General features: G+C 36.5%; 2 protein-coding genes across 2 annotated transcripts; both read left to right on the top strand.

Annotated features, from left to right (window-relative positions):
- The first annotated feature begins 2,271 nt into the window (after nucleotides 1-2,271).
- LOC116731134 (protein S100-A1-like) lies at nucleotides 2,272-4,199 on the top strand. The gene is made up of 3 exons (XM_032580663.1): nucleotides 2,272-2,403; nucleotides 3,696-3,858; nucleotides 3,947-4,199. The coding sequence occupies exons 2-3, from the start codon at nucleotides 3,718-3,720 to the stop codon at nucleotides 4,106-4,108; spliced, it is 303 nt and encodes a 100-aa protein (XP_032436554.1). The 5' UTR covers nucleotides 2,272-2,403; nucleotides 3,696-3,717; the 3' UTR covers nucleotides 4,109-4,199.
- Nucleotides 4,200-8,575: 4,376 nt separating this feature from the next.
- LOC116731135 (ictacalcin-like) lies at nucleotides 8,576-11,038 on the top strand. The gene is made up of 3 exons (XM_032580664.1): nucleotides 8,576-8,706; nucleotides 9,738-9,883; nucleotides 10,783-11,038. Exons 2-3 carry the CDS (start codon nucleotides 9,746-9,748, stop codon nucleotides 10,924-10,926), a joined length of 282 nt encoding a protein of 93 aa, XP_032436555.1. The 5' UTR covers nucleotides 8,576-8,706; nucleotides 9,738-9,745; the 3' UTR covers nucleotides 10,927-11,038.
- Nucleotides 11,039-12,004: the final 966 nt, after the last annotated feature.

The raw sequence follows: 12,004 nt of genomic DNA, 5'->3' as shown, positions 1-12,004 counted from the left end.
ATGTCCCGGAATATTTATACTATTAGAAAGTAACATCAGCAGACAAACATTGAGCGTACAGTACACAAGTTAGGAAGTTTAATTATATTTCCCCAACAGTGGAAACACTGTATGTACAGCTCTGTAAAAACTTAAGTGCTCACTGCACTGAACAACATTGAAAACCTCCTGGTTATTCCACCAACCATTGATTTCTGAACTCTTCCTGAGTTAAAACATTAGTATTGTTGTTTCTAAATTAATATGAACTTGTTTTCTTTGCTTTATTTGAGGTCTGAAAATTCTGCATCTTTTTGTTATTTTGACCATTTCTCATTTTCTGCAAATAAGTATTGGAATTTGCTTGGAAATTCAGAGACATGTTGTCAGTAGTTCATAGAATAAAAGAACAATGTTAATTTTATTCAAACATAAACCTATAAAGTGTAAAATCAGAGAAACTGATCATTTTAAGTTTAATTTCTTCCAGAGCTGTAGATATCCTTTTGTAAAATTTCTGGATGCTCTACCCTCTGACTTCACTGGATGAAGAACAATATTTTTTTTTAATGAATTTTATTTTTATATTTATAGTGAATCTCCTGATGTTGCTGTATTCCCCGTTCACCAGTCTCTCTCTTCCAACATTTCTGCATTCAACTGAAGGGACAGACAAGTAACTTTATTATCTTTTAGAGGAAAAAGTTGTCATAAAACCAAACCACTTCCTGCGAGGTTCTCCTAGAGGTGACAAAATAAATTAAACAAAATGTAAATGTACTTTCCAAAACATTAAAAATATTATGCCCATAGCAAAAGGACTTGACCTTGCAGATTTCATTTTTGAGTTTGTCAAAAGTGTTACCATACAAACTGGAGGAAATTAGCCTTACAAAATTCATCCAGATGAAGTACATACAATAAGTTTAACACTATAATTTTTTCTCTTTGTAACAATTTTATTTGTAACAAAAACTTATGATTAAAATATCAAATATCAACCAAAAAATTCTAAATTATGCTCATTAAGATCCAATAGACTGAATCGTTACAGACTGATATCCTTTGTAGAGAATGTAAATCCTCAAAGTGAAAAATAAAATAAAATCCTAATTGTGATCTAATTTTATGCAATGTTATATTTTCAACACGAGGTGGTGCTAAACTCAAACGTCTTTTTCTCTCAAAAGCATTGCAGACATGGCTTCTGCATGATTATGGTTCAGTCACGCACGTTGACAAGACAGTTGAAGAAATTATATGTTTTATTCCTGAATGTCTTTTCTTTCTATTCATCAGCAGCTTCATTTTGCTGTCAGTTTGATTCAATTTATTCATGCAGAACCAACTGAGAAAAACTGTCAAGTGGTAGTTTTTGCACAAATGAAAACCACCACTGGTCAACTCAAACTGTTTCCTGAGCATAACAGTGATCTTCACAGTCTTCAATCCACCAGAATATATTTGAGATGTTTTGACAGCAATCTAGAATATACCAATAAAGGAACTTTCAGGTTTTTACTGCACAAAGTATAAGAAAATGGGTTTTTTTTTTCAAATCAGAAGAAAAAATACGGCAAAGTTAGAGAATTTACATTAGCTACACAAGAAGAGGAAACATATGCAAACCTCGGGCAGATAAAGTTCACTTATAGGTGATTTAAATTGTCTAGATTTTGCAGAAATTGCAGAATGTTACTTTATATACATATACTTATACTTCTTATACTCTAAAGTCAGCAACAAGATAAGAAAAGACTCAACCTCCTTTTCTTGGAGCCCAGGAAGACCAATAATGTCTCAGTCTTTAATCAGTTGAATTTGTAAGTTAAACATTCGATTCCTTCATCATAAACTTCAAACTGCTTTTGCTACTCACGTTTGTTTGTTTGTATGTTTATTTCTCCTTTTTAATTTAGGTGTCAATCCTAAATAAATTAAAATCCTGAAAACTAAAGAGCTGACCGATACTGATCAAGCTGTATTTGTAGAGCACAGTCAGGTGAGGTCAGAAACAGAAGGATAAAGATTTAATCACTAGACACATACACAATGACGTGGTCAAAACGATCAAAACAAGTAAGAAATGATGAAATAAGTATTTGCTGATAATAAAACATTGAGCTAGATTAGACATAAGGAAATCGTTTAGGAATCAATTCCAGGATGAATGAAGGAGTAAGTATCAGTCAGAGGAACCCAGACTTACTGACTGTTCTGTGATTAAAGGGTCCTTGGGCTACTCCTACACTACAAACCTTATGATTCCCGCCCCCTTGCAGTCTGTTATGGTTACAGTGGACAGAAGAGCCTGACTCACAGAGTCGGGGCGGTGTCTGTGTATAAAAACCTCTGCTGCTTTTCTCTCAGTCTCCTGCACATTTTCTGCCCTCTCCTCTGCAGAGACTCCTCACGTTTTCCACGGTAAGAGCTAAGCTAACCCTACTAACAGGCTGCTGCTCTCTCACAGGCGAGGCCCCTGCAGTGATTGTTAGAGGACTAATAATGTTGAATCGTTAATATATGTATGTGTTTCAGAGAAAAATCTAAAATAATACAACTTATAGAAATGCTCCATACCTTTTAACAACTTTTTGACACAACTTTTAGAACTTTAGGCCTATATGCGGTAAAATAAACCCGTATTGTTTGCTTTTTGTTGCCTGTTAAAGCGCACTGGAAGGTAAAATAGGGGTGTGGTTGTGGCTGTGGGTTCTGTCCTCTCTTCTTACTTGAATCCTACCACTGTGGGCCTCTTCATGTCTCATCTAGTTCAGCTTTTCCACTCAGCCTCCCACATCAATGACACAGTCTCAGTTTTTCCTTCTACTTCTCCATTTTTCTCAAGCTGTTGCTACAACAAAGCATAATCAGGAGGATTGGGTTTAAAGTTTTTTTCTGTCAATATGAGGCAATGACTCCTGTCTTGCTGACTTACAACTTAATAACACACCCTGCATAATAACTGCTTGTGAACTTTACTCATTTGCTTAAAGGGTGGTGAGAGAAAGCAAAGAGGTAGTTACCTATTATTAATGTGGGTTAAGCATTTTTATAAAGATTTAAAAAGATGTAATTACTTTCTGGATGTTCTGTCAATGTTAACAAATTAATATGAAAAGTTTAACACGCTGACTTTACATAATGCATTAACTATTGCGATCCAAAAGCCTCTCTCCACTAGAGGGTCACTAAATTCAAAGCTCTGCATTATGAGGTCTTGTAATGCAAGATGCAGTACAAGACCAGAATTGCAAAAGCAAAAAAGATGATCAAAGAGAGTCATCGTCAAATTTTGCTTTAAAAAACACAAACATATGTTTGGATAAAACTAAGGTATCATGCAGCCAAATTATTGTAACGATGAATTGCCCTTCCAACCAGTTAAACATTTCAAAATTACATTTGAGACAAAATGACTTCTTTTAAACTTTCTAGAATATGAAAACCTGGAAAACTGTGATGAGACAATAAAACATTTTCTTAAATATTTATTGAAAACATGCGATTTTTACAGTGATTAGCTTACAAAGTTAATCACACTGCAGCACTTTGACTTCAATTGATGAAATGTTTTAATCGATCGAAAGCGATACTTTTCATTCTCTTTACCCAATTAAAAACGCAGCTCTGATCTACAAGGAGTTCGTTCTGCACCTCCTTGAAGTTTCATTTGGGTATGACTGTTTTTCCTCTGTGCTGTCTTCAACTTTCAGTCCGCACACATTCCCAGCAGCCATGCCCTCTGACCTGGAGACAGCCATGGAGCTGCTCATTGTGGTGTTCCACCGTTACGCCTCTGCGGACGGCCGAGCAGGGACTCTCAGCCGGCGGGAGCTCAGGCAGCTGATGGAGAACGAGCTGGCTAACTTCCTTAAGGTGCGAGAAAGAGCTTAAAAACAACTCTAGCGCTTCTGATGAAGTGCAAGATTTTTCACTTTCGATGTCTTTTTGTCCGTCCGTGCAGTCTCAGAAGGACCCTGGTGCCATCGATAAGATAATGAAGGACCTGGACGCCAATGGTGACGGCCAGGTGGACTTTGAGGAGTTTGTTGCTCTGGTGGTTGGACTGTCTGTTGCCTGTGAGCAGTGCTATAAGATGCACAAAGGACTGAAGTCGGCAAAATAGACAGAAAGCAAAGTTAAGCTTAATACACCAAGAATATTTTTTGTAAACATTGTTTTGTCAAATAAACTCATTGGATGATTTTAAACTTCCAGACGTTCCTGCTTGTTACAAATTTGTGTAATGTAATTATCACTTGAAAACTGTTTTCCTTTTGTTTTCACACCAATTTTTAAAGCACACATCAAAATGCTCACTTTTATGCAATCCTGGAGGGCGACTCTTTCATTTTACCTCTTTTTAGACTGAAGGGTCAGACTGACTGGTTTTAGTTGCTGGTTCTTGTCCAGGTCTCTTGGATGTCTTGGTGGTTCTCCAATTTTAAGTTCAAACTGAGTAATATTACTAGAGGAAGTTACTAAGTGAGAAAATACCTACATCCAAGGTGAATGGAGGGAAATTATACTTATTGCATGGTTCTCCCCAAAAATAAAGATATTTAGAGTAAAGTGTGATGAGAACTTGCATTTTTGTGACCGAATCATCCTAACTTCTTGATGGCTTCTAAGGTTTTTCTCACCGACTCGCTGGTCTGAGCTCGCCGGTGACCCAAGCTTTGGGGGATGGAGACGTCAAGAGGGTTTGATCACCCAATCAGACACAGACCAGCAGTAACTAGAGAAATGTATAACATTAGAAGGCTAATAAAATAAATAAATGCTCATTGCTTTTCTGAACTACACTGGTTAGACAGTTACTCACCCAAGACTTAATCCCATTTATTTACATTAAGGCATTTCAATGTAAAAAAGATTCATTCACATACCGCCAGTATTTTGCAATTTCAAATACTTTCTAAATTTCTAACTTAGTCAAAGAAGACTATTCTTCTAAAAGACCAAAATGTAATCAATCTAATATGAACAATAACAATGAGGAACGTCATAAATTTTCATATTTTGACTATTCCACCTACAGGAATCAAAGTTATTTTGGACAAATGAATGGTGCAGATACACAGACCTTTTAAGTGGTCTGAGGCAAAACGGTTTTTGCAGTTGAAAGGTCAAACTGATGTGTACTGGATCTGTAAGAACTCCCTTAATTTTAAGGTCTTTGACTTGAATATAGATTGAACTCAAACCTTAACTTTCACTCCTTTTACCTCCTTATAAAACTAATTATGTGGATCACTCTTTTGGCAAGCGTGCCAATGAAACTAGGTGTGATTATGTGACTCCCACTTCATTTTATGCCTCTCTAACACCGGAAAAAGAGGTGAACTTTGCTTCCTTGCTTCATAAAATCCTGCTTATTGCCGCCCAGAAGAATCTGCAGAATGTTCCAGGCTCAACACACCCTGTTGTGAAGTACAGCCACTCAGCTGATGTTGCAACTTTCAACATGATGATGCAAAAGATGGACGTAAGTTAAATGGGAAAGAGGGTTGCTTTAGGCACAGTGTAGAAACGAAGAGATAGAGTCACAAGATGCATTCTATTGAGTGTTTTCATTGTGACTCATATCTGGTGAAAGAGAGGAAAGGTCAGCTCGTCTTCTCCCCTCCCCTTCCCGAACCACAACTGAACAATACAATCAGCAAGGAACAGCTTCTTTTTTTCAGTATTTCATCAATGAAATCAATAATTTACCTAAATGAAATGGCAAATTCTTGGTGTTTTGGGAGACTTTCTGGCAGTAGTAAAGATGGAATCTTAACTCCTTGCCTGAAAGATTAAACTCAGGGAGAAAATACCCCATATCCTCGTGGGCAGGGCTCTCTGATTTATCAGTCTTCATTGCAACAGGGCAAACAGAGCAGTTGCTATGTTACCAGTTTCTGACTGTGTACATCTGTATGCATGGGGGGGTGTGCGTGTGCATGTGTGTGTGTGTGTACAGAAGAACCACACCCATGTGACCCACAGCTGAGTTTAGATTCGGGATTTCCAGCTTGATTCACTTTTTTCACACCAAGCTCTGTTGCTGTGCAGGGTCTTTTTATACTCTCATCAAGTTCATACAAGTGCAGTGGTGCTATTAATGCAGCTCCACTACATTAATACAATGCAGTGGTGCTGAGTCAGATGTATAGATATGAAGTAAAGACATAAAGTTTGTCTATATGATGAAATTTTCATATTAAAGGAAATGGATTCAATGAAACATCATGGCCTTTGCTCCAGGCCCTTTAGAAAAAGATAAGCCTTCACACTCTCAGTTGTACTATTGCTGTAGGCACTCCTTGTCAGGGAGTGCACAGTGTGAGCTGCTGCAGAGTTAGCAAACATTTAGACCTTCATACCATACCTGGCATAAGTACACAAGCAGGAACCCCCTCATTACTAAAACAACACTTCTTTGTCAGAACATGTTAACCCCTCCTAGATCTGCTGTGAAGCTTTCATGGGACACTACGTCCAACTTCTGCTAGCTGGAAACGCTCTGTGAGTGTGTGAAGGCCATAAGAGTTTACAAAACAAAATTAAATGTCATTTTCAGATCTGATTTAGTCTTAATATAACGCAACCATTTAAGCAATTGTTCATGTCATTTTATGCTTCTGTATTGCAGTTTTATTTTATTGCAAAGTCTTAAAACAAAGCAGAAGTAAAATAACTCTAAGTTTAGAAACATCAACAAAAGTTAACATTTGAGCCTAAATGGTTACCTGATCAGCAAACAGCTTTAAATAGGAAAAAATAATTAAATGCTTTAATGAATTTCAAGAGACCTCCATAGAACATGAACTGTTCATATTTTAAAGAAATATTGACATCCAGAAGTCAGTTAACTTTGGCTTTTGTACGATAGACCTCAGGTTACAAGTACAGGTTTGAGCCACTAGATGGCAGAAGAGCTTAGATACAACTACTGTATATACCAGCAATTAGCTCGTTACACAGTAACTTATTTAAAAGTTGCAAATATGTTAAGAGAGACATTAAATATGTGTATAGTACATTGTTCAGTGTCCATTGATGTTTCTTTCCAGCTCGTTGGTAAAAAATAAATAAATAAATAAACAGAACAAAGAAGACAATTTACAAATGAAGAAGACATATGGAGGAATTAATTTATAATCCGTATTTATCTGCATTTTAAAAAAACAGAAGTGGTCACTAGAGCAACTCTAACTGAGAATGACAAAATAATAACAGAGCATACACAAACACACAAGCATATTTATAGCATTCAAACTGACATGCCTCAGTGTTGATTTGCTCACTTCTTTTTTGGGCTTTTTAGTTTTTGCTTTTGTGATGCGACTGCAAGTCACAAATTCACTCATTTGTAAAGAAGAATTAAGCCGAATGGGATCTTAACAGACAGCTCACAGTGAGGCACTGTGTCCAGTGTTTTCAATTTAGAGTCACATGCCTCTAAAACAAGCACACAAAAAAAATCTGAAAAGTCTTCTGCTTACACAGAACACCAAGAACGATCTGTTACACAGATCACTGTTAAAGAGTTATGTTACAGTACTTTGCATTAGTATTAATTCCTCCTGAATGTTGTCGAGATCTGGATAAGTTTAGAGAAAGAGAATAAGAGTTTGGGAAATTGTAAGTTCAAACTTTATTCCCTGTTGCATTGCCTAGATGTCTGTTGCTTTGTTCCTCAAACATTTCATCCACAATATCCCTCTTACATTTCCATTTTTGAGTGCTGCCTGACTTTCTTCTTTTGTTTGTTGTGTCCTTCCTTTCTCCCAACTTTATTTCCAAAGACACCTCATTTTTATTTTTGTGCACCAAGTCTGGAAAACGTTGGCTTATTCTTTTGTGCCAATATTGTTAAAGTTGAGTCATATTGGATGAAGGGAAGCTATGAAGATCCATTTTAAGACTTGGCACAGATTCTCACCTTGTCTGATTTTTGTGCTTGTTTTTTGGGGGTTTTTTTTAAAAATAAATCATGCAGTTGTGGCTCTTGTTGAAAATTCGGGCTTGTTTCCCGCTGGAAAGTGAACCTCACCCCAACCTCAACTCTTCTGCAGCTTCTACCAGGTTTTTTCCAGTATTTCCCTGAGTTAGCTCTGTCATCATCCAAAGGCAGAGCGGGGAAAACCATTTTGGGTTTAGCAGCTCATCAAATTGTTTTGACAATGTTTTTCAGGAAAATTATTGCAAGTCCTAAAAGTTTTAGATTATCTTGCAAAAGGACCAAAGTTTGTCATGTTGAGACATTAGAGTGGCGGAATATCCATAGCAAAGTCTATAATGTTATAACTTATGCATGTAGAAACTTCAAGTGAGGGAAAATTATGATTTAAGCATAAAATTTAATTTTGTAATAGTAATGTTTTTAGAGGAAGCCACAAATCCTGGATATGGATATTCCTAAATAAAAAAACAACAAATAGTGAACTCCAGTTGAAAGAGGGACATTTCATTAAATGATGTACCGGTATTTCTTCCTTCATTAACTTTAAAACACACTATACTATATAATCCAGTGGTGTTGAAAAAAAAGAATCTGAGAAACAAGAAAAGTAAAGGAGGAGAGAAGGAGGAGTGGCTGGAGTTAAGAGGAGTGTTCATACAGGCAAGGACTCAGGGTGTGGTGATGTATAAAGCATCATTCAGAGCCGTTTCTGCATCCCTGAAGCTCACAAAACACTCACCGTCACAACCAAATCTTCTGCCATCTCAACCTGGGTGAGTAAAAAGCCTTAGGGCTCTTCTTCATCTGGCTTTTATTTGATGTATTTACTTTAGATGTATTTCAAACAATATATCTGAAACTTAAAGTTTAGCAAACTAAAATATTTCTTGGTTTGTTTGTTAAATTTAACATCCTGAAACATCCCAGATTGCTACAGTTTTGGGGGGGTTTTTTGCTTTGTTTTTTTTTTTTTTTTTTAGAAATGGCAATGGTACAGTTTAATCTTTATGGTTTGTGTCAGATCTTAATTTTGAACAAAACTAAAAATTACATGCCATGAAAAAACTGAGCTCCTAAGTTTTGTTTGTGCTCTACATAAGCTACATTTATTGTACTATACAGCCATTCAGCACATTTATTTTTTCTTTATTATTCATACACATATTTACATTAAAAAAACAGGCAACAGGCAGAGAAAATGGAAACATCTGAACTGGTTTTGTGTCCTTTTCCTTCCCAATTCCCATCTGCTTACAAACCCCCTGATGGCAGAGTTTCCTCCGCTAACCATGCTCCAGGGAGGAGTCACAATGCAACCACAGCTGGTTCAGCAAAACCTTTATAGAGCTGATATGGTGCAACAATCAGACAATAAAAACATCATCAAGTATCAATAATATTCAAGGTTCTTTATTTGTCAACATGTTCAGGGCAGGGAATCTGCAGAGATAGAGCTGTTACCATATCAACGACCCCATGTCACTCTGTTGTGTTAGAGACCAGCGTGACATAAGAGCGGAGGGGCCCAGGTGGAAACCCAAGGTGTATTTATATCCAGCTCTATGGAAAAGCAAAAAGGAAAAACACAGTCAGTGAAAAACATAATGATACCAAGCACCAGCTCAGCTCATGTGCGTTTCATTTAATTATTTTACAGATTACATCGATGCTTGCCTTGTGTTCCCAAACTGTGGAGTGAGATTAAAATAAGATTCCAACAAATGTATCACTGTTCAGTTACTCACACTCTGCACTATTTTTTTTCTATTTTCTACGTTCTCTCTTTTCTATTATCATAAACTAGCCGCCATCATGTCTGACATCCAGAAGGCTATGGCCCTCCTCATCACCACCTTCACTAAATACGCCAGCAAAGAGGGTGACAAGCACACCCTGAATAAGGAGGAGTTGAAGGAGCTTCTGCAGAATGAATTTGGAGACTTGCTGTGTGTAAGTGACCCCAGAGCTATTCATCCATGATCCACTGTTACACTGCCTTGTAAAAATGTCCATATCCTTTGAAATTTTCCAGATTTCTTCACGTTACCATCACATGCTTCAGTGTATTGTACTTATTATGGAGTAGAAGATAAAAGATACATGGTTCTCACATTTTTATAAATAAAATAAGAAGGTGTGCTGTGCTCCTTCAGTGACAGACTGCTGCATCCCAGATACACATAGCAGCAGCATCACATCTCCTTCCTCCCAGCAGCTGTTAGAGTTTGTAAAAATCACTGCTCCAAACAAACTCAATGAAAGTTTACAACCCCATTATAGATATTCTGTTGTTTTTTTACGCACATTATGTGGAAATAAAGGGATGACTTCATCTTCCTGCAGGAGAAAGATCCTAAACATACAGCCAGAGCTACAATGGCATGGCTTAGATCAAAGCAAATTGACATTCATAATTATGTGAAATTTGAAAATGTTTTTTATAGAGGCTTTTTGTTCAAAATCCTGGAGCTCAAACCAATCATAATGAATGACAAAATAAATTTTAAAATTTTTGATGCATCATATAAAAATGATATATGTATGCAGTCGATGCCTAACTAAACCTAAAGTACAGGAACAAATTTCAATCTCAAAATGTCCAAAATATTTGAGGTTGTAGATGTGGCAACAACTATTGATTACGAAGGAGATGAATGGAAATACATGGTCTAATTTTCCAATTTTAATTTAATCAAGTGTTATTTTCCTTCAACTTCACAGCAATGCAATACTTTTTGACAGCGTATCGTAGAAAATACTGCTGCAAGGCACTCTTTGTGTATGCGTGTACTGACAAACTGTAAGGTTTGAAGTCAGAAATAGAGTGACACTTTGCTTTTTGACCACAGAAAGCCAATGACCAGGCAGCAGTCGATCGCATCTTCAATGACCTGGACACAAACAAGAGCAACAGCGTGGACTTCAGTGAGTTTGTCAACCTAATCAGCTGCCTCACTCAGATGTGCCATGAGCACTTCATTGGGAAACAATAGGAACTCAAGCGCCCCCTTGAGGCTGACTGAAAGATCCGCCATTTGGAAAAAAAGACAACACTGAATTCACATGATTTTGTCATGTAAAAATAAAATCTTTTTTCCTCTGAAATTGTCTATCTGGTGATTTTGCACTTTACATCATGGATGTGACAACTGCAGCTGTATTTGTGCTACTGTTTACCTGTAGCACAAAACAAGCTGTGGGAGGAAGCTGCAGGCGTGCAAGGGGAGAACGTGCATGCAGAAAGAGCCCAGGCTCAGATTCAAAACCAGGCCTTCATGCATTTACAACAGTTTAGAAACTGTTTTAGCTACTCAAAACAATCCTAATTATCTGGGATTGTTTAAAATGTCTATTAAGAAAGCCTGCTTTAAATTGAGGATTTACTTTACTTTTTTTTTCTAATGTTGGTTTAAAAGAAAAAAAAAATCATTATATACATTATAAATGCAGGACTACAGTTGCTTATTAGAGGCTACATCTCCAGTAAGAAGCTTCACATATGTGTTTCTCCAGTGGATGAAACACAAGTTAAGTAATCAAGTAGATTACTTAACCTGAATGTTCTTACTTACCTTTAAGAAGGAATTTTAATCACTTTTTGTGCATGTGCTTGCTGTGATGAAACAGGCATATTTACCTCATAAGGAAGATGATATGTCTTCCTGGTTGTACATTGTATTTAGCTTAGCACATTTAGTAGTTGAATTGATTTGAGTAGCTTTATATTTGTTCTTATATCCCAGTTTTAATGACAGTCATCTTATTTAAATTACTCTGAAATTAGTTTTCTTGAAATGTTTAGGACTAGTGTGTTAACTTGTGTTTCCAGATAAATAGGTTAGCTTTAAATTAAAGAAACTAAAATTAGAATTTTACATTTTTTTAATGTTATATATTATGTGTACGTTCTTTCCGTTTGCCTCTCACTGATACACTTGAATTTCCTTTCTTAAGAAATATATAGAGAATTTTTCTAGCATTTTTTTTTTTGCCTGCCCTATAGAAATATAGAGCTTTAGAGGTAATACAGGTAAATCAAGTAAAAGTTACAGTTTAAATTATTTATAAGTG

Source organism: Xiphophorus hellerii, chromosome 13 (assembly GCF_003331165.1).
Source record: "Xiphophorus hellerii strain 12219 chromosome 13, Xiphophorus_hellerii-4.1, whole genome shotgun sequence".
Lineage (NCBI taxonomy): Eukaryota > Metazoa > Chordata > Actinopteri > Cyprinodontiformes > Poeciliidae > Xiphophorus > Xiphophorus hellerii.
Note: the sequence above shows the minus strand (reverse complement) of the source record. Positions and strands in the feature narration are given on the sequence as shown.

Coding starts and splice junctions, on each gene's coding strand:
- LOC116731134 (XM_032580663.1), top strand. CDS start 3,718: ATGCCCTCTGACCTGGAGACAGCCATGGAGCTGCTCATTGTGGTGTTC. Junction 3,859..3,946: donor AGCTGGCTAACTTCCTTAAG/GTGCGAGAAAGA, acceptor CCGTCCGTGCAG/TCTCAGAAGGACCCTGGTGC.
- LOC116731135 (XM_032580664.1), top strand. CDS start 9,746: ATGTCTGACATCCAGAAGGCTATGGCCCTCCTCATCACCACCTTCACT. Junction 9,884..10,782: donor AATTTGGAGACTTGCTGTGT/GTAAGTGACCCC, acceptor TTTTGACCACAG/AAAGCCAATGACCAGGCAGC.